The sequence below is a fragment of the Notamacropus eugenii genome, chromosome 7 (genome assembly GCF_028372415.1).
Source record: "Notamacropus eugenii isolate mMacEug1 chromosome 7, mMacEug1.pri_v2, whole genome shotgun sequence".
NCBI lineage: Eukaryota > Metazoa > Chordata > Mammalia > Diprotodontia > Macropodidae > Notamacropus > Notamacropus eugenii.
This window is the reverse complement of record NC_092878.1, coordinates 125,530,307-125,552,097: the sequence shown is the minus strand read 5'-3', so window position 1 is coordinate 125,552,097 and position 21,791 is coordinate 125,530,307. Positions and strand designations below refer to the sequence as shown.

General features: G+C 37.5%; 1 protein-coding gene across 14 annotated transcripts in view; it reads right to left on the bottom strand.

Moving 5' to 3' along the window:
- Nucleotides 1–21,791, bottom strand: part of PPA2 (inorganic pyrophosphatase 2) — a 113,786-nt gene that overhangs the window by 49,284 nt on the left and 42,711 nt on the right. For 8 of the 14 annotated variants that reach the window (XR_011970159.1, XM_072623066.1, XM_072623067.1 and 5 more), the window contains 2 exons: nt 2,045–2,171; nt 846–902 (listed from right to left, as the gene is read on the bottom strand). Coding sequence is in view for 13 of the 14 variants with exons in the window: in XM_072623066.1 (XP_072479167.1) it covers nt 846–902; nt 2,045–2,171 (184 nt within the window). In the remaining variant the exon portion in view is untranslated. The remainder of the gene's footprint in view (nt 1–845; nt 903–2,044; nt 2,172–21,791) is intronic. The other 6 variants (XM_072623069.1, XM_072623068.1, XM_072623075.1 and 3 more) reach the window with 1 other exon arrangement.

Sequence of the window (21,791 nt, the reverse complement as noted above, 5' to 3'; positions counted from 1 at the left end):
TGCTTCAAGGCTCTCCCCACTGAAGTCATCCTCCACTCGGCTGTCAAAATGATCTTCCTAAGAATGTCCTGACCATATTCAATGAGCTACAGTGGTTCCCTATTACTTCACAGATCAAACAGAACAGCTTCTGTTTGGAGTTCGAATCCATTCTTAATGCTGCCCTGTCTTCCTCCCTTCCACACACTCTACGGTTCAGACACTAGCCTCTTTGCTGTCCCTTGTACATGGCACATTACCTCGCTACTGTGCATTTTCTCTGCATGTCAGCTAAATCTCACCTTCTGCAAGAAACCCTGCTTGCATTCTCCTCCTCAGTCTTACTGCTCTCCCTCTGAGACGGCCCCCAAGTCATCGTGTACATAGCTAAGCTGCTCAAAGCTGTCTGCATGTTGTTTCCCCTATCACATTGTGAACACCTTGAGATGAAAGGCTGTTTTTGACTCTCTTTACATCCCTAGGGCCTGGCACATAGTTAGCACTTAATAAATGATATATGACTTCTATAACTCAGTCATACAATAAAAATATGACAATAATAACTGGAAGAATACTGCCACTAAAAAGATGGCCCTTTCTCTCAGAGAAGATTGAGTTCCATGAAAGGTGTTTCCCAAAAGCAATCTGTTGCTTCGCTGCAGTATCTTCCCAGGCTATATGTCCTGATAAGCCAGTTCCACAGGTAGCTGATCCAACTGCATATCAAAGTTTGGACCACAAACTCCCTTCCATCACTTGGTTTTTCCTTATGTGGATACCTAGGCCCAACTGTCCCTCCCATTCTCCCACCTTGCCTCTGCTTCTGAGATCCCCACATTTCCTTCAAAACTCTACTCAAAGGATACCTTCTACACAAAGCTCTTTCTGATTGCTGCCCCCAGCTGCCAATGAACTCCCTCCCCCTGCAAAAAAAAAACAAACAAACAAACAAAAGAAAAATCAACTTACCTTGTCTTAACTGGTGTAGATTTTATATAATCTTTTTTTTATTTCCATGTTATCTCCCTAATAGGATCTAAGCTCCTTGAGGACAGCACCTCACATAGTCTCTAGCAAAAAATGGGCACTTCAGAAATACTTAAAGCAAAGTTAACTGACTTGTTTAAAGTCATACAATCCTGCACATTTTGGAGGAAGGCTTCAAGCTCAGACACCTCCCAACTACAAATCCAGTAGTCTTTCCTCACTCCTGCCAGTGTCCCCATGGAGCAAGATACCTGGTTCAGTGTACAAAAGGAACTAGCTCAAGCCATTCACCTTGATTTCAAGTCCCCTCTCTGAGGAACTGCTACAGCACTGGGAACACTGGCATTATATTCATTCATGGCTCTCCAGCATGTGCCATTTTGGCAGACAATGACAAGGAACACCCGGAGCCACCGGACATCTGGTTCCTAAGGTGGGGAGGGGACTGCTATTGAAAGAGGAGAAAAGGAGCGACAAGAGAAGGTGGAAGTTCAAAAATGGACAACTTCTGGATCATCAGAGTTTTGAATACAGGGGCCCTGCTTGTCTTCACAGACAGTCCATCCATTCCTGCTAAGCCCTATGGATACTCACCTTAGCAGGAACAATGCTAACAGGTCTTCTGATATTCTTTCCTTTCATTGTTCTCTCACTTTCCCCTTTACCCAGAAAAGAGGGAAATTTCAGAGGTAGGCTAATATACCAATATAATTTTTCCAAAAATGCCCTAAGAAGTTTGAAAATTCCCATAAGCAGTAAGGGCATCCCACTTCTCCTTCAACTCTTAAAATTTATAAATCTGAGAAACTAAGCCAGTAACAAAGAGCATCTACGTTAAGTCTGAGACATCATTTGGCTGCTTGCATCTTTTTCTCTCCTGCATCTTCCATCACTCTGACACAAGTCAAATACCATCTCATTACAATACCTTTCATTTACTAGAGACAATAAAGGCAGACTATACAAATCTGACTCTTAATTAAATAAGCTCTATACAATAAAGGTCCCAGTTCAGTTCCCAGATCTCCTCTCCCACCCGATAGGTTGGCTCAGTTTCCTGAGATGGTATAAGACTTACTATGGAATTTGGAGGCTTCTGGGTCATCCACACTAATAGCAATTAATTTCCAATCTGTCTCATTCTCATCGATAAGGCCCAAAATTCCAAGAATCTTCACCTGTATAATCTCGCCACGAGCACGAACCTTCAGAGAAGAATTTCAGCATTAGACAACTGTTGGAAGAGTCTACATAGCAATCTGGGGCTGTTTAATCTTTTTTAAACCATATCTGAGATTTCATCCAAGCAGAGAATTGCAAGTGAGGAACTTCTAAAGTGTTGATCAGTGCCTTTTCTAAAAACATCAGGTCTTAGAGAACTGCCTGAGCCACTGAGTAGTCAGGTCACCTGCCCAAGGTCACCTGGCCAATGTGTCAGAGGCAAGACTTGAACCTACATCTTCGGGACTCTGAGGCCAGTTCTCTATCTACTATGCCAGGCTACTGTCTCCCTGAGCCACAAAAAAAGATTTCTTAAAAGATTTTAGACAGGGCAGTGGCAAAAAACTATATGAATTCAAAACAAACCAAAAAAGGGTGCCTCGCAATACCCTTCAGAGAATCAAGTACCTTGGGGACATATCAATGGGTCAAGACACCTGTTAAAATGTTGTACTTGCCTTGTTACCAAAACAATGTGAGGTCATCTTAGTGCATTAACATCAAATACTTGATATTTGAATTTTGGAGATTGGATCATGTGTCTTTGTAGTTAAAGAAAAAGAAAGTCAACAATCAGTGTCCACTGGTCCTTCCCAGATTTTATTCTGTGGGTTTCATACCCTGCATATTCACATTCCTGAGACATCCAGTTTAGACAATGAACCTTAATAGAATGATTCTCTCTCTCTCGGTCTTCCTCATGTCGAGTTAAATAGATTTTGGTTTAAACTTTTTACCGAACCCATGCAGTTTTCTCAAATATTACAAAGCCTTTAACAACGAGCCCAACAGGTCTAAGTTGTAACTGCAGAAATCCTTTCCCTGGTCTTGCAGAGATAAAGTCAGCCAGCAACCCAATTCAACAAAGCAGTAGCTCAAATCTTAGCCCTGGCAATTCAGATCATATATGTGCAACTGGAAGAGACCACAGAAGTCATCTAGTCCAGCCCCCCCCCCCCCCCCATCATTTTACAGATGAGGATCTGGGAAACAGAGAGGTGAAACAATTTGTCACAAAGCTAATTAGTAGGGGAAAAAGTTCAGAACTGGGTCTTCTAATTACCAGGTTAATACTCTCTGTGGTTTAATTTTGCTGCAACCAACTGGAAGACCTAACTTTAATGCTTTGGATATTCTGTAGCTCTGTAAAATACTAATTCAATACCCTTCCTAAAACGTGTTACCCAGAATTGAAGGTAATGCTTCAAATGTGATCTAACTAGAGCAGAACATCACTGTCTTCTCCCTAGACAGGTGCCTCTCCCAAGCGGCATATGCACAAGAGGTGGTAAAGAAGAATATCTAATGATGGTGGCAATTGGAGGCACTGACAGTCAGGCTGGGGGCAGAGAAAACATCTGGCACCAAGCCTCAAGAGGAAAGAACTGTGAGTAAGCTCTGTGCTCCTAATGACCATCTGCTGGCTTCTGCAGGTCTAACTGCAGATAGAAGAGTTGTAATGACCTGAGCTCCTGAGGACACACTCTGGAGTGCCACTGTGGCACCCTCCTCCACCCAAAGATTCATAATGCCCCTTCTTCTGATTGGTGAGCTGCTCCCAGAACATCCCTCTCCCAACCTCCTCCCCCATCTCCATCCCACCACCCCCTTCAGTTTCCTTTAACTTGTTTTATTCTCCTACTACACTGGAAGGTCCTTCAGTGTGAGTACTGCCTTTCTATTTATATGTGCATTCGCGGTGCTTGGCACAGTGCCTGGGACATAGTAAGTGCTTCATAAATGCTTGCTGACTAAGATACTAGCCTTTTTAGCTGCCACATCATGCTTGTTGTCTCCTACTGTTAACTGCAGTCCATATCTTCTCAAAACTGCTACCTAGCCAAGTTGTCCTTTCAAACCTAAGTCTAAAACGGTTTACTTTCATTCCTATTAAACTGCATCTTATTTGTTCTGGCCCATTGTTCTAACCGGGTAAGGACTTTCTGGATCCCACTTCTGCCATCCAACATGTCCACTATTCCTGCAATCACTATGACATCATGGGGTCTTATCCTCAATCCTACTCACCTGAGTCCTCCACTAAAGATTAAATAGTATACAATGACACACAACCACACAGACACAAGCAAATAGAAACACCCCAAACAGCTGACTAGAACTTAACAAAGACCAACCAAAATAAGGAGTAAAACAGAGAAGAAAAGATTGTCAGTGAAACTTGAAATAATGAGGATAGCTAACATTTATTATTAACTTCAAAGTCTGCCAAGCATTTTACATGTTCTTATTTTATCCTCAAGATGGCTATGCAATGTAGATGCTTTTATTATACCCATTTTACAAATGGAGAAACTGAGACTGAGAGATGCTATACAGCTTGCCCAGGGTCATCCAACTAAAGTATAATAAAGGAGGATTAAACAAAGGTCTTCTTAACTGCAGAATAAGTAAATTAGCAAACATACCAGATATAAGGGATATAAAATGAAATTCTAGAAGATGTTCAGAAAGTTGTTGTTTGCTGACATTTGAAGAAATTAAACAAGAACTGAAAATCCTAAGGAAATCACAGGATAAAAAGACTGTGAAGAAGGTAGAAGATCATATAAGAAAATTAAGTAAGAATTAAGTAAAAATTAAGTCAGGAATTAAGAAAATACAAGATTTTAGAATTTTAAAAACTTGAAAATTGACAAAAGCAATGAAAGGCAGACTTAATATAAAGGACAATGGGATTAGGAACAATGCAAAGCACTGCGACTGTTTTCCAGATCTCCCTCTTCTCCCACTCTCCACAATCACTGAATTATCCCAGTTTTTGGAAAAGACATTTTATAAGGCTGCAATCAAGGAATTCCTGACATCCTAGATAAACTAGAAAAAAAGTTCTGGCTACTCTATTTCAGAAAAATCAAACTGAGCAGAACTGATTTTAAGAAATAGTGAAAAATAAGGGGGTGCTCTCATGACGCTATCAATTTTGGGGACTGAAACGGGCAAAGACAAAGTCAAATGTAACTTCTGCTTCAAATATTTATCTTACAGAGGCTATGGAGACTGTTCCTGTGTCTTTAAGGGCCAGATAAAAGCTGACTTAGAAAGTTACAAGGGGTTGGCAGTTAACGAATGGCTTGATATCAAACTCAAATTAAAGTTATGTATAATTATGAATTATAATTATTAATGCAGAAGAGAGAAACTGTATTTAGAATGCTACTGTTGTATCTGGATTAATAACAGAATGAATAATAAGAAAATGCAGAAACCCTTTCAGGAGGATGACTTAAGACAAGGTAAACTCATGATAAAACTAAATGCAAATGGGCCACACTCCCCAACAGAATTCAAAAGAATTATATAATGAATTGAAAAGAGGACTCCAAAACTATGCTATTAGAAGCATTAATTCAAAAAGATCTAAATTAATTGATAATGCAAGGGTAGTCAAAGATTTTGTAATGCTATAGTAAAATTACAAAAAGTAGGAGTATCTTTAATGATGCAGGACAAAACTGAATACCAGAAAGTATTGAGAGACAAAGGAAGTCATTCTATTGTGCTATGTAAAACGAAGAGTGTGTCAATTTTAAATAAATATTTATCTGATAACTACATAGCAAAATTCAAAAAAGGAAAACTTTGAGGCCTTCGGGGGATCTTTGAAATTAACAAGCTCAACTCATTTTACAGTTGTTGGTATAACTGCAACTTGATCATAATGAATATTTTAAAATATATTGCTACAAAACCTCTTGGCAAATACTTTGATACTTTTATATTAATATTAACAAATTATTGTCGTATAGTTTGATCGCTCTCCTTTAGCTCTTCTAGGTTTGGATTTATGCATGATATTTGTCTTATAGAGGGAATTAAGATACATTCTTTTTCTATTTTTGTAAAGAGGTTACATAACATAGGGTTAATTGCTCTTTAAATTCATTTATAAATCTACCTAAATCTGTTTTACTTTCTCTTCGAGGAGAACATTTATGATGTTCTTAATTTTGCTTTTTTGAGATTTGATTGTTTAGATTCTCCACTATTCTGTTAATCTGGGTATTTTATATTTATGTTTTTATAACTCTTCATCCACACTGCTTAAGTTGGGGTTTTTTTTGTTAGTCTATAATAGGATATAGTGATGTAAACTCCTGAGGGAAAGGCTCTATGATATAAGAATTTCTGGGAAAGCCGGAAAGATATTTGGTAAAAATTTGGTCAACATCTTATGCCATGTGCCAAAATAATACTCAAGTAGAAAAACAATTTTAACATAAAGACCTCATTGAAAATAAGTAAGGATGAGAATAAAAGGTGGTTTCTTTGATATTTGTAGTTTGGGGGAATATTCATAAATGAAGAAAGGGGTGAACCCACATATATAGGCATATATATTTATTAAATTTTTATTATCTAACACTTAAGAGCTTTTGCACAAATAAAGTCACTGTAATTAGGATAAGAAAAGAAGTCGCTGACTCAAAAAAACAACCACCTTTATGCCAAACTATCTCTGATAAAGGTCAAATATTCAAGTCAACACACACATTTATGAGGCTCCTATTATGACAAAGGCACTGTACAACACGCTGGGCTACAACGACCAAATGTAACCAGTCCCTATCCTCAAAAGGCTTACATTTTAATGGAAGGATACAAAATGTAGACAATTTACTAACTACATAAAAAGCAACAGGAAATAAGTTTCAAGGAGTAAATAGAGTTAATTACCAGAGGAGATCAAGAAATACCTAATGTAAGAGGAAGCATCTGAAACGTGCTTTGAAAGACACTTGAGATTCTCTAAGGCAGAGGTGAGAGGGGGCCACATTTCAGACCTGAAGTATAATTTGTGAAAAGGTACAAATGCAAAAAACAAAACATCATGGACAGGCAGTAACTAGCAGAACAGTGGAACTGCAAGATAGAGTGTACAAAGGTAAGTGACAGGAAATAGGACGGGAATGGCAGATTGAAGGCATATTGTATAGGAAAATTTAAATGCCAGGCTAACATTTTATTTTTTAATCCAAAAGGCAGTCAAGAGTTTTTAAAGATTTAAAGGGAGTAATCAAAGATTTTTTAGTATGGACCGACATGGCCAAATCTGTATTTAGGGAACATCAATTTGCAGATATATAGAGAATTAATTGGGCAGCTAGATGGCACAGTGGATAACGTATCAGGCCAGGAGTTAAAAAGTCTCACCTTCCTGAGTTCAAATCAGGCCTTAGACGCTTACTAGTTATGTGACCCAGGCAATCACTTACTCCTCTTTGCCTTAGTTTTCTCACCTGTAAGCTGAGCTGGAGAAGGGCCTGGCAAACTGCCCCAGTATCTTTGTTCAGAAAACCCCAAATGTGGTCACAGAGTTGGACATGACTGAAAAATAACTGAACAAGAGAATGAACAAAGCACAAAGAGCCTCAGTGCAGGCAGACGAGACATGTGCAAGGCTGAAGGGTTAGAAACTATACAAGTGATGAGAGGATATGTACAAGAGATGCCATGGCCACAGAACTGACAAGATTCAGCAATGAACAGATACGTGGACTGTGAGAGGGAGAAAATTCCAGCAAAATGTCAAGGTTGTCAACCTGTGCAAAGGGAAAGACAATGGTGATCTACAGACAGAAATGAGGTGGTTTGGAAGAACATGTTTTGGGGAAAATAAAATGAGTTCCTCTTAGCATATGTTGAGTTTGGGATGTATTATGGGACATCCAGTTAGAGCTGTCCAACAGTACAGAGCAAATGAAGAACGAATGAATGAGGATGAGAGTACATTCCAGTGACAAGACTCTTTAACCTCAATGATAGCAGAGCTACTTTGAGCAACAGGAAAAAAGATGTCCAGGAAGAAAAAAAAAGGCACACTCTTTAAAGCACTCAACATATATGTATAGACAGCCATAATACATAACAACACTTGATCAATATAACTGAGGTATGCAAAATAAGGGGACAAAAATGGAGTCTAAGAGGGGGAGTTGGTGCTTCAGTTGCACTTTTTTTCCTTCTGCAGTTCATTTTTTTTTGTAAATATTATTTTGTTTTTTAGTAAAGATAGTTTTCAGCATTCATTTTTTGTAAAATTTTGAGATCCAAATTTTTCTCCCTCCCTCCAGCCACTCCTCAATATGGCATGGATATACAAGATATAGGGTATACATGTGCAATCATGTTAAACATATTTCCACACTAGGTTATGAAAGAAGAATCAGAACAAAAGGGGAAAAGAAACCAAAAAAGTGAAAATACTATGCTTTGATCTGCATTCATACTCCATGGTTCCTTCTCTAGAGAGGGATAGCATTTTCCATCATGAATCTTTGGAAATTGTCTTGGATCAGTGTATTGCTGAGAAAAGCTAAGTCTATCATAGATGATCATAGCACAATGTGGCTGATACTCTGTACAATCTTCTCCTGGTTCTGCTCACTTCACTCAGCATCGGTTCAGGTAAGTCCTTTCAGGCTTTTGCTTCAGGTTTGTACTTTAAAGGATGGTAGGCATTCAACAAATAAAAACAGAGAGGGAAACAATCTAAGCATATAAATCAGCATGAGCAAAGGCACTTAGTTATTTACACACAAACCCAGAAGTAAGAAATTTGCCAGCAGAGCTGGAGACAACTAGAACTATATTCCTGGGCTTCCAAAGTAAGAGTATGAGATAAAGCATGAGGATTCAAAGATGGGGAAAAGAAAAGAAGGAAGGAAGGAAGAAAAAATTCTAAACAAGATGAGAAGAAAATACGACATGCTTACTACTGTCTTTGCCTGCCATTGTCTCTGTTTCTACTGTCATGATAAGCTAGCTATTCCAGAGATAACAAATTCTCGGGAGGATATAGTTCAGCCCCATACTCTGAGCTGCACAACTTCAAGGAACAACAATTCTTACAAAATTAATAGTAATCTATCATGTAATCAACATATACAAGCACATATTAAGCATCTAGTATGTGTTACGCACTCTGCTAGGTGCTGGGGATACAAAAAAAAAAAAAGAAAAGTGTCCCTGACTTCATGGAGTTTTCAGCCTAGCCAAGAAAGATAATATTTATATATAATATTGACAGAAAGGGGTCTCAAACAGCCCAACCTCAACTAATACACCTAACAAGATGCTTTATGGTCTGATACCTTCAGCGGGAAAATACCTCTTTGAGTTAGAGAATCAAGTAATCACTCAAAGGCATTAACTAGATCTGAATAATCTAGTTAATCATGTTGGAAGTGAAGTACTTTGAATCACTGGATGAAATCACATGACAAAAGATAGCAGGAGTAGTTGAAAGCACCAAACATACATTTGGGTCTCTGTATACCACTGAAGAGGATTCCAGGAAAATTCTAGCAGCTGCTTAGAAATGTAGTTTTCGGAGTCCTTGTACCTGTGACTGGAAGCAGCAAAGAGGGAAGCAGAGAGGAAGCCCAGAGTAAATTTCATACTCTTCCTCCAGCCTCTACTCCACTGATGCCAGAGAGCCTGGATGGATGAGGAAACTTTCAGCCAGGATCTCAGAGAGGACAAAGCTGACTCACCAAGGAAGGCACCTTCTAGGAATGTGACCTGCTCAAGATAGAGAAACGTGTAGCTTCAAGATTTTATAAGGGTTCTTCTGACCCACAGAGTTAAAAACACCTCCGGAAAACTTCATAAGGACTTCACAAAAGGAGAAAAGGACTTCGAATAATCAGGATCTGTGAGTTTAATGGCCACATGAGCTCTCTGAGCTAAAATCCAGTTTTCCCTGAACACTGCATATCCCTGTGAGATAGCCTGTCCCAAACTTTTGGGGGGCATGTTCAACTTACTATAATTATAATTGTTCTTACTATACTTCCTTAGTAAAAAGCAATTTCTAAAAGTCAATGAACTCTATCTGTACAACTGATGATCAATAAAGAGGATACCAGTGGGGGTTCATGAGCAATAGTACTAACAACCACTCCCCACCCCAAACCTTTCAGGGTTGACCCTTGGGACCCAGAGGGGAGGGGCTATCAGCTACCTCCCCACTTGGGTCCTGATTTACCAGGGCCAGAGGGATGAAAGAATATGCTACTTAAGCATATTCAAAGCAGTTACACCATGATGGGGAGGGGAGCGTACCTCTGTGGAGAGGGGTGATCAGGAAATGTCTCAAGCACAGGGTAATATTTGTCCAGTCTGAAATGAAACTAGGGATTTTTTTAAACTTGCAAGTCAAAACATTTCCTGAAAAGCAGAATTATAGTTCATGATTATTTTTGTTTGACACCAAGGAAAACTGACAGTTTAAGTAGCTTTCAAACTGGTACAAAAATCAAAGGGACTGAGCTATTTATAGGCTCTGAAATTTAAGATCTATACCAGCACTAGACATTGCCTAGACCAAAATAGAGTTATACGCATCATTTTAGACTCCAAAGAATTTCTGCAGTGTGGGGAGGAAAGGATTGAAAATATTTTTAACTGAGGCATCAACTACATTTAATTCTGATTTGAGATACCTAATTTCAGGTCCAAAATGCTTAGCTACAAGAAGGCAAGACCTTTTTTAATTATGTAAAATAAATCTTGAAAAAAGGGTCATTTTCCAGCACTTTAACACAGAGGATAAAGTATGACCCCAAAAGACTGGGAACACAATGAATGAATACACAAAACAGCTTTCATCAAAAACTCAACATTTTTAAGAGAATTCCAAAAAAGGCATGATATTCTTTGTGCCACAAAAGTTATTGAGCAAGTTTACATACAAGGATTCTATATATCTTTTTTTTTAAAAAGGTTCCAGCTAGTCATAAAATTTTCTACAAGTTGACACTTAAATGAATGTGTCCATGTGAATTTCCTAACAATTCATTCAAAATAAAAGTCTAAACAATTTAAAAACACAAATGTGAAAGATAAAGTGTAAATTATACTTTTAAAAGATTCCTTTTGGAAAAAAAGAAAGCTTTATTAAAATTTTACTTCAATCACAATCAAAAAACTAAATTCTTTCACTATATTCAGTATATTTGCAAAATGTTCCTGAATAGCATGAAACATTGTTATAATAATATAAAAACAAATAGTTTTATAGCATGTGCACAAATCTAATTTTTATAAGATGGGTCCAACCACATTGACACAATACACAGAACTCTCAATCAGACAGAATAAATTATAGAAACTCACTGCAAAGACACTGAGAGGTTATCTAGTCCAAACCGAACGTTAAAAATGTACAAAGCAAGCATGGATCTCTGAGGCACTCCGCTAGGAACCGACTACTTTTTGGTACAGTCATTCAGTCAGATCTGAACTGACCTAACCATAAGCACAAAAGTAGAAATCATTAAAATCAAAGAATATATAAATAAAATTTAAAAAAAAGCTACACAGCCAGTGATCAAACTAAGCTGGATTTTTAAGAGAATAAAGTGGGGAAAATCACTAATTTAATCAAGACAAGAAGAGAAAACCAAACTATCCAGACAAAAATGAAAATGAGGAAATCACAACACATAGCTGAAGAAACAGAGAAAATGATTAGAAGCTACTAAATAGTTAAATGATAACACAGCTGAAAACTTCAATGAAATGGATAAACAAAAATATAAAACACCTAAATGAACAAGCATGAAATACAGAACCTATGCAGCCCAGTCTTAGAAAGAGAAAATGAACATGCCATAAATGAACTCCCAAATAAAAAAAGCCAACGTCCAAATGAATTCTGAGTGAATTATCTCAGATAATGAAAGAATGAACAATCCCTATGCTGTTATATAAACTGTTCACAAAAAGAGAGACAGACAGTACTTTATGAGTTTCTTATGAAACAAATATGGCCAGTGAGGAGCTACAGCATGGGGAGTGCAGCTAGACAGGGACAGGACCTGGAACATGCTTCGGGGAGCTACCAGCAGCAGCAATTCCCAGATTGCTCAACCAACAAATGCCACAAACAGCTTCAAAGGTCAGTGGGAGGTGTCCTTCACCCAGGAGAGGGGAAAACAGTCTGGACCGCCCAGCAGCAGCCACTGCAAGGGCAGCGTCCATTTTAGGAGTCCTCCACCTAATGCCCTTGAGGGAACTGAGCCACTGATTTGAATCTCAGTCCTGAGCTCCACCCTGGGGTGAGGAGAAGCTGTGGTGTGGTGGAGCTGGAGGTGGTTGTAGAGAGGGAATTCTAATTGCAGATTCTGGGCAGAAAAGTTTTTGGTTGCTCCCAGACCAGTGTGCAGGCTAGGACAGGAGTAAACTCCTCTCCCATGATTGTGCCATCTTGGAGGAACTAAGAACTTACAGGTCCCCAGAGTATACCCTCCTCTTGACAAAGGACTCAAAAGTCAAGTAACTGGCTGGAAAATGCCCTCAAAAGGGAGAAGAAATAAGGCTACAGAAGGTTACTTTCTTGGTGAACAGGTATTTTCTTCCATCCTTTCAGATGAGGAAGAACAATGCATAACATCATAGGAAGTCAAGGATTCTGCATCCAAAACCTCCAAAATAAATATGCAATGGTCTCAGGCCATGGAAGAGCTCAAAAAGGATTTTGAAAATCAAGTAAGAGAAGTGGAGGAAAAATTGGGAAGAGAAATGAGAGTGATGCAAGAAAATCATGAAAAGTGAGTCAGCTTGCTACAGGAGACCCCCAAAAATGCTGAAGAAAATAACACCTTTAAAAATAGGCTAACTCAATTGGAAAAAGAGGTCAAAAAACCAATGAGGAGAAGAAGGCTTTAAAAATCAGAATTAGCCAAATGGAAAAGGCAGCTCAAAAACTCACTGAAGAAAATAGTTCTTTAAAAATTAGAATGGAGCAGATGGAAGGAAGATAATGACTTTATGAGAAACCAAGAAATTACAAAACAAAACCTAAAGAATGAAAAAATAGAAGATAATGTGAAATATGTCACTGGAAAAACAACTGACCTAGAAAATAAATCCAGGAAAGACAATTTAAGAATTATGGGACTATCTGAAAGCCATGATGAAAAAAAGAGCCTGGACATCATCTTTCATGAAATTATCAAGGAAAACTTCCCTGATATTCTAGAACCAGGGGGCAAAATAAATATTGAAAGAATCCACCGATCACCTCCTGAAAGAGATCCAAAAAGTGAAAGTCCTAGGAATATTGTAGCCAAATTCCAAAGTTCCCAGGTCAAGGAGAAAATATTGCAAGCAGCTAGAAAGAAACAATTAGAGTATTGTGGAAACACAATCAGGATAACACAAGATCTGGCAGCTTCTACATTAAGGTATTGAAGGGCTTGGAATATGAAACAAATATGGCTTCTATACTTCAAAAAGAGATATAAAGCAGAGAGGGAAACCCAATGTTTGCAAACATACCAAAAAACTATTAGCAAAGAGCTGAGTTTTGAATGAAACTCAAGATTCTAGTTTCCAGAGGCTACAAAGGCTATAAGAATATACTGAAAAAATATTCACTTTAACCAATTTGCATTTATGTCAGGAATGCAAGTGGTTCAAGATCAGGAAAACTACAATCAAATGACTATTTAGATAGGTGTAAAGTTTTTTAGAAAATATAGCACTAAATTTTACATAGAAATAAAAGAACGTTTCCTCAAAATGATCAAAACTATTAATCTAGAATCATGGGCTAGCGTTATCTGAAATGGAGAAACAGCGTAAGTTTTTCCAACAAGAACAGGACTAAAGCAAAGACAGGTGTCTGAATAGACTTAAGGTTTGCAAAGTTTTTATACATCAAATATTCTGATACAAGTAAAAAATATAGAGCAAACTCATAAAAATATAAAACCAAGCATCATTCCCTAATAGACAGTTGTCAAAGGACACAAAAAGCAGAAATGTAAACTATAAATTACCATATGAAAAAATTATCCTAATCATTAATAACTCAATTTAATAAGCACTTATTAAGGACTCACCATGTACACTTAATAAGAAACTGTGTTAGGTGCTACAGATATCACCCCCTCAAAAAAACAAAAATAGTCCTAACATTCAAGTAGCTTATATTCTACCGAGATAATAAGAGAAATGAAAATTAAAACAACCAAAGTCTTACCTAACACCTATCAAATTAAAAAAAAAAATGAGAAAATTTAAAAAATAACTATTGGAGGGGCTATGGGAAATAGTTGAACCAATATGTAGTTGCTGATCTGTAAACTGGTCCAACCACTGGAATCAAACAAGAAAATATTCATAGACGTCAGCTTCACTACTATAAATACTAATGAGGTCAATGACCGAAGTTTTGATATATACCACAATATTCATAGCTGCATTTTGATAGTAACAAAAAGCTGAAGACAAAGTAAATGTCCATCTATTACGAAAGGACTGAAAAAATTATGGTACCTCAATGTAATGTAGTCCAATCATACCATCAGAAATGCCATGTATGAGGAATTAGGAGAAACATGGGAACAAGGCACACAATGACTACAATAACATAAATGAACACATTAAAAAATCCAAACTCCCACTAAATGTAATGACTAGCTCCAGATATTGGACACTTCTCAGAAGAGAGTCAGAGAAGTGGTGAACTACAGATATCACATATCACAGAAGATGCAGTTGCTTTTTCAATAGGCTTACTTAATTGTTTTCCTTTGTTGTAAGGAAGAATTATATAGGATAAGGCATTTATCAGAAAGTCACTGGTGTGAAAAGCAAAAAGCATCAGTAACACATTAAATAAAAGAAAAATTGAAACCCTTTCAATTAAGATTCCTGCTTGCCTTTATAACACAAACATTTCATGGTTAGACTATTCTTTTATAAAATTAGAAATAGACTAAGAAAACTAAGTATAATCTTTAGCCATCTTTTTTATATGCAAGGAAGAGAAACTAATAATTGCTGAGATTTTTTCCAAAGCACATTTCATTATTTTGCTGCTAAAATTGTATAATATGATGAAGGCAATTCTGTGCAGATCATGTTACCATATCTATTTAAACATAATTTGACTTCCTCTATTTTCCCAGTCCATAAGAAGAAATTTTCAGTATTTTTCAAACATGCTGATGGTGAAATAACAATAATAGGTGGATTCAAGTCAGCTTGGCTCAAGTGTGCTGAGCTTTTGTTAGGTACCTTCAGGGATTAAAAAAAAAGTCTGCCCCTGTCCTAAAGAACTTACATTCACACAACAACAAAAACAACAATGGAAAAGAAAGGAAGGGAGAAAAGGAGGAATGTTGGGAGGGAAGAAGAAGAGGATAGATGCCAGAGGTTCATATAGTCAAGATTATCAGAGGAACTAATTTTTTAAAATGTAAAGGAGGGAGATTTAGTGGTACCAGATCTTAAATTATATTATAAGGCTGTAATTATCAAAGCCACCTGGAATCTAAGAAACAGAAACATATAAATGTGCCCTTCCCTCAATGCTACAAAGACGTAGAATGATATACACAGTGTGTTAAAAAGCGATTATTAATTTCCATCTGCCCTGCTCATCAGAGAGTGTCAGTGGATGAATTCTGAGGAAAGCTTGAATGTACGTATAACTCATGCACAAAAACATTCTTAACTAAATTTTGTTTTCATTTTTAACCAGATTATGTTACTTTGTCAAATGCACAATTAACCTCTCAGTAGATATTCATTTGAAAATAGTGTGGCCTTGATCAATGAGAAGGGGAAAGACTTGCTTTTTGCCTATGTAAAAATAACTCATTTGCTTGGAATCATAAGTCTCTATCTAATATTTTTCTGGTAGATCTCCTTTGGATCAGTAAAAAAATAAAATGTTTTGTGTTAAAAAAAGAAATACAAACAGATCAGTAGAACAGAGTAGACATATGATTTACAAACGCAAATAAGTATAGTAATGGACATGAATTCATTAGTTGGTAAAAATAGTTAGGAAAACTGGCAGTATAATAGTTAAAATGGCTTAGTTGCTAAAGTTGTTCTTAACACAATATTATTGTTACTATATACAGTGTTATCTTGGATCTGCTCATTTTGCTCCTCATTATTTAATACAAATCTATGTTTTCTAAGATTTTCTAAGAAAATGGCAGAAACTGGGCAGAGACCAATATCTTACAACGTTTATATATATACATATATATATGGTAAAAATGAATACATAACCTAAATATAAAGAGAAATACTACAAGAAAATTTGAAGAACATGGAATATATTCACATATTTATAAATAAACAAGAGATAGAGAGCAGTGTAAGGTATAAAATGGATCATTTCAATTACTTCAAATTAAAAAGGTTTTATACAAATAAAACAAATATAGCCAAGATCAGAAGGAAAGCAAAAAATTGGGGAAAAAATTTTTACACAGATTCTCAAATAAAGGTCTCATATCTCAAATGTAAAAGAACTTTATAAAATCTATAAGAATAAGAGTCATTCCCCAGCTGCTAAATGGTTAAAGGATATGAACAGGCAGTTTTCCAATGGAGAATTCAAACAATTTATGGTCATATGAAAAGGCATTCTGAACCATTATTGATTAGAGAAATGCAAATTAAAACAACCTTAAGATATAATTTTATACCTATCAGATTGGCTAAAATGATTGAAGGAGAAAGTGATAAATGTTGGAGGGAATGTGGGAAAACTGGAACAGTAATGCATTGTTAGTGGAGTTGTGAACTAGTCCAAACATTCTGGAGAGCAATTTGGGCTATAAAACTGTCCATACCCTTTGATCCAGCAATACCACTGCTAGGTCTGCATTCCAAAGAGATTGATAAAAAGGAAAAAGGACACACATGTACAAAAACATTTACAGCAGCTCTTTTTGTGGTGGCAAAGAACTGGAAAATGCAGGGATGCCCATCAATTGGGGAATGGCTGAACAGGTTGTGGCATATAATTGTGATGGAATGCGACTGTTCTATAAAAAATGATGAGCTCAATGTTCTTAGAAAAACAGCAAAATGAACAGAATCAAGATAACACTTGTGTCTAATGTAGCTAACTCTAGGGAGGGACGGGGGAGGAGAAGAAAAAAGGAAAGTTACATGATAACTTTATTATATATTTAAAAGGGAATAGCAAGTTGTACATAACAGATTCACAGTTTCATGTAATTTTTCTTCTATTCTACATTATAGAAATGCTTGTTTTATCTTAAGTTCAGAGTAAAATAAAATTTTAAAAAGAGAGAGATAATATATACAGAACATTTATTAAGAGCTTAGCCTATACCAGGCACTGTGCTGATTACTGGGGATGAACAATATTACCAAGCTAAACAGTTCCTGCCCTCAAAGAACTTACATTTTAATAAGGGAAGACAATACATAAAAGTGAAACAGAAAATATGTGGGGACAGTCACAGAGGCATGGTGTGGAGATGACCAGGAAGTGGAGAAGGCTACTTCTAGGCAAGATAAGGCTCTTCTCATCTATCACAGCTCCTTAGCCAAAGGGGACAGTCCAAGAAGAGTGAGAATGATGGCCAGAATGTAAGCATCATGGTTTGGGCTAAAACATAACACAAAAAGTAGGCATTCATAGCAATTAGGATGGGGAAAATGGAAAGCAGTCCGGGGAAGGCCTGATGTTAAATGAAGCACTTAAGACATACTGAAAATGCGTGGGATTTTTATAGCCAACGCGGAAATAGGATGGCATTCCAAGCTAGAGAAAACAGCATAAGCAAAGAGACACAGATGGGAAAGGGTGATGGTATTTGCAGAGGACAATGAGGAGTCTGGCCTAAAGAGAAGAAGGTTGGATAAGAGTAAGAAATTAGCTTGGATTTCCATTTATCATTGTTTTAGGTGAAAAAGTTTGATTACAGAGAGTCTCAAATTTGAGTATTTGAAGTTAATCAAAAAAGGAGCCCCTATAAGTTCTTGAGAAGAATGAAATAGGGTACTGTAGTAGTCCAGATCAGGTGATCAAGAACTTGATTAAGATCTTAATGAGGATAGAAATGAAGAGGAAGGAAAATAAAACCTAATTATCCTTTAAAGAAAAAAGACAATGGCTTTGACATTGGAACAGATCACACATTTAAAGAATTAAAGAGAGGGAAAATTGGAAAGAGAATTCTAAATTTCAAGACTGGATAACTGGGAGAGTGGTGGCATTGTTCAACTGATGAATTAAAAAGCATTTATTAGATCCCTACTATGTGCCAGGCAGGGAGAATAATCCCTGAAGTAATCCCTGATTTCAAAGATGGATACATGTATACAGATAAGTACACAGGTAAGGTGTGTGATGTGTATGTGCATGTGCGTGTGCATGTGCGTGTGCGTGTGTATGTGTGTGTGTAAAATACAGTGAATTGGAGATAGGGGATTCTAACAACCAAAGGAATCAAGAGGAAAGGTCTTTTTAAGGCCAGACAATTTGAAGAGTAAGGGGTGGCTACCACAGTGTTCTGCACATAATAGGTGCTTAACAGAAGTTTATTAGATTACACTGAATGAGGTCAAAGTAGGATTGATATGGAGGACAGCTGAATGGGAAAGGTAACTGTAAGTAAGGCTTAATGAGATCGGTCAAGACCAATTACTAGGCCCCACAACAGATATCAACCACAAAGCTCTATAGCTAGCTTTAACTTATTTTTAATGTTTATTTATTTATTTTTAGTTTTCAACATTCATTTCCACAAAATTTTGAGTTGTAAATTTTCTCCCCATCTCTCCCCTCAGCCCACCTCATAACACCTTGCATTCTGATTATCCCTTCCCTCAATACGCCCTCCCTTCCCTTAGCCCCATTTTCTCTTTTTTCTTGTAGGGCAAGATAGATTCCTATACCCCATTACCTGATTTCTTATTTCCCAGTTGTATGCAACAACAATTCTCAACATTCCTTTCTAAAACTTTGAGTTCCAACTTCTCTCCCTTCCTCCCTCCCTCCCCACCTATCCCCACTGAGAAGGCAAGCAATTCAATATAGGCTATATATGTGTAGATTTGCTAAAGACTTCCATAAAAGTCATGTTGTGTAAGACTAACTATATTTTCCTCCATCCTATCCTGCCCTCCATTTCTTCTATTCTCTCTTTTGACCTTGTCCCTCCCCAAAAGTGTTTACTTCTAATTACTCCCTCCTCCCATTTGCCCTCCCTTCCATCATCCCTCCAACCTGCTTATCCCCTTCTCCCCTATTTTCCTGTAGCGTAAGATAGCTTTTCACACTACATTGAGTGTGCATGTCATTCCTTCCTTGAGCCAAATGTGATGAGAGTAAGCTTCACTTTTTCCCTCTCACCTCCCCCACTTTCCCCTCCATTGGAAAAGCTTTTTCTTGACTCTTCTATGAGAGATAATTTGCCCCATTCCATTTCTCCCTTTCTCCTCTTAATATATTCTTCTCTCACCCCTTAATTTTATTTTTTTAGATATCATCCCTTCCTATTCAACTTACCCTGTGCTCTCTGTCCATATGTATATGTGTTTGTGTGTGTGTGTATGTGTGTGTGTATAATCCCTCCAACTACCCAAATACTGAGAAAAGTCTTGAGAGTTACAAATATTATCTTTCCATGTAAGAATGTAAACAGTTCAACTTTAGAAAGTTCTTTATGATTTCTCTTTCCTGTTTACCTTTTCATGCTTCTCTTGATTCTTGTGAAAGTCAAAATTTCTATTCAGTTCTGGTCATTTCATGAAGAATGTTGAAAGTCGTCTATTTCATTGAATGACCATTTTTTCCCCTGAAATATTATACTCAGTTTTGTTGGATAGGTGATTACTGGTTTTAATCCTAGTTCCTTTGACTTCTGGAACATCATACTCAAATCCCTTCATTCCCTTAATATAGAAGTTGTTAAATCTGGTTCTCTCCTGATTGTATTTCCAGAACACTTGAATTACTTCTTTCTAGCTGCTTGCAATATTTTCTCCTTGACCTGGAAACTCTGGAGTTTGGCTACAATATTCCCAGGAGTTTCTCTTTTTGGATCTCTTTCAGGAGGTGATTGATGGATTCTTTCAATATTTATTTTGCCCTCTGGTTCTAGAATATCAGGGCAGTTTTCCTTGATGATTTCATGAAAGATGATGTCTAGGCTCTTTTTTTTTCATCATGGCTTTCAGGTAGTCCCATAATTTCTAAATTGTCTTTCCTGGATCTACTTTCCAGGTCAGTTGTTTCTCCAATGAGATATTTCACATTATCTTCTATTTTTTCATTCTTTAGGTTTTGTTTTGTAATTTCTTGGTTTCTCATAAAGTCATTATCTTCCTTCCATCTGCTCCATTCTAATTTTTAAAGAACTATTTTCTTCAGTGAGTTTTTGAGCTGCCTTTTCCATTTGGCTAATTCTGATTTTTAAAGCCTTTTTCTCCTCATTGGTTTTTTGACCTCTTTTTCCAATTGAGTTAGCCTATTTTTAAAGGTGTTATTTTCTTCAGCATTTTTGGGGGTCTCCTGTAGCAAGCTGACTCACTTTTCATGATTTTCTTGCATCACTCTCATTTCTCTTCCCAATTTTTCCTCCACTTCTCTTACTTGATTTTCAAAATCCTTTTTGAGCTCTTCCATGGCCTGAGACCATTGCATATTTATTTTGGAGGTTTTGGATGCAGAATCCTTGACTTCCTATGATGTTATGCATTGTTCTTCCTCATCTGAAAGGATGGAAGAAAATACCTGTTCACCAAGAAAGTAACCTTCTGTAGCCTTATTTCTTCTCCCTTTTGAGGGCATTTTCCAGCCAGTTACTTGACTTTTGAGTCCTTTGTCAAGAGGAGGGTATACTCTGGGGACCTGTAAGTTCTTAGTTCCTCCAAGATGGCACAATCAAGGGAAAGGAGTTTACTCCTGTCCTAGCCTGCACACTGGTCTGGGAGCAACAAAAACTTTTCTGCCCAGAATCTGCAATTAGAATTCCCTCTCTACAACCACCTCCAGCTCCACCACACCACAGCTTCTCCTCACCCCAGGGTGGAGCTCAGGACTGAGATTCAAATCAGTGGCTCAATTCCCCCAGGGGCATTAGGTGGAGGTCTTCTAAAATGGACACAGCCACTGCAGTGGCTACTGTAGGCGGTCCAGACTGTGTTCCCTTCTCCTGGATGAAGGAGCTTTTCTCACTGATCTTTGAAACTGTCTTTGGCATTTGTGGGGTGAGCAATCTGGGAACTGCTGCTGCTGGTGGTGGTGCCCTGATGCCTGTTCCAGGTCCTGTCCCTTCCGTGCCATGTGGCCCACGCTGGGCTGTGCTCCGCTCCGCACTCTATGCGATAGACCTTTCCTGTCGGCCTTCCAGGATATCTTGGGCTAGAAATATCTTTCACTCTGTCATTTTGTGGCTTCTGCTGCTCTAGAATTTGTTTAGAGTAATTTTTTACAGGTATTTTATGGGCTACATGGGGGAGTTTCTACAAGTCTATCTTTCTACTCCACCATTTTGGCTCCACCCCCAGCTAACTTTAACTTTTTCAACATTGTTTATCAAGGACTTAGACAGAGAACTAGAAATCACATCAACTAAATTGGCTGATGACAGTTCTGAGTGGGATAACAAATACATTTATGGCCAAAAATAAGAAGAAATTTGAAAAGGATAAAGGTGGTGGCATGACAGGATAGACAGCTAGTCTCAGAGTCAGGAAAATCTGAGGATAAGGGTGGTAAGAGGCAGTGTGGCCTGGTGGATAAAGAGTTAGACTTGGATCAGTATCAGAATGATCTGAGGTTACTATAT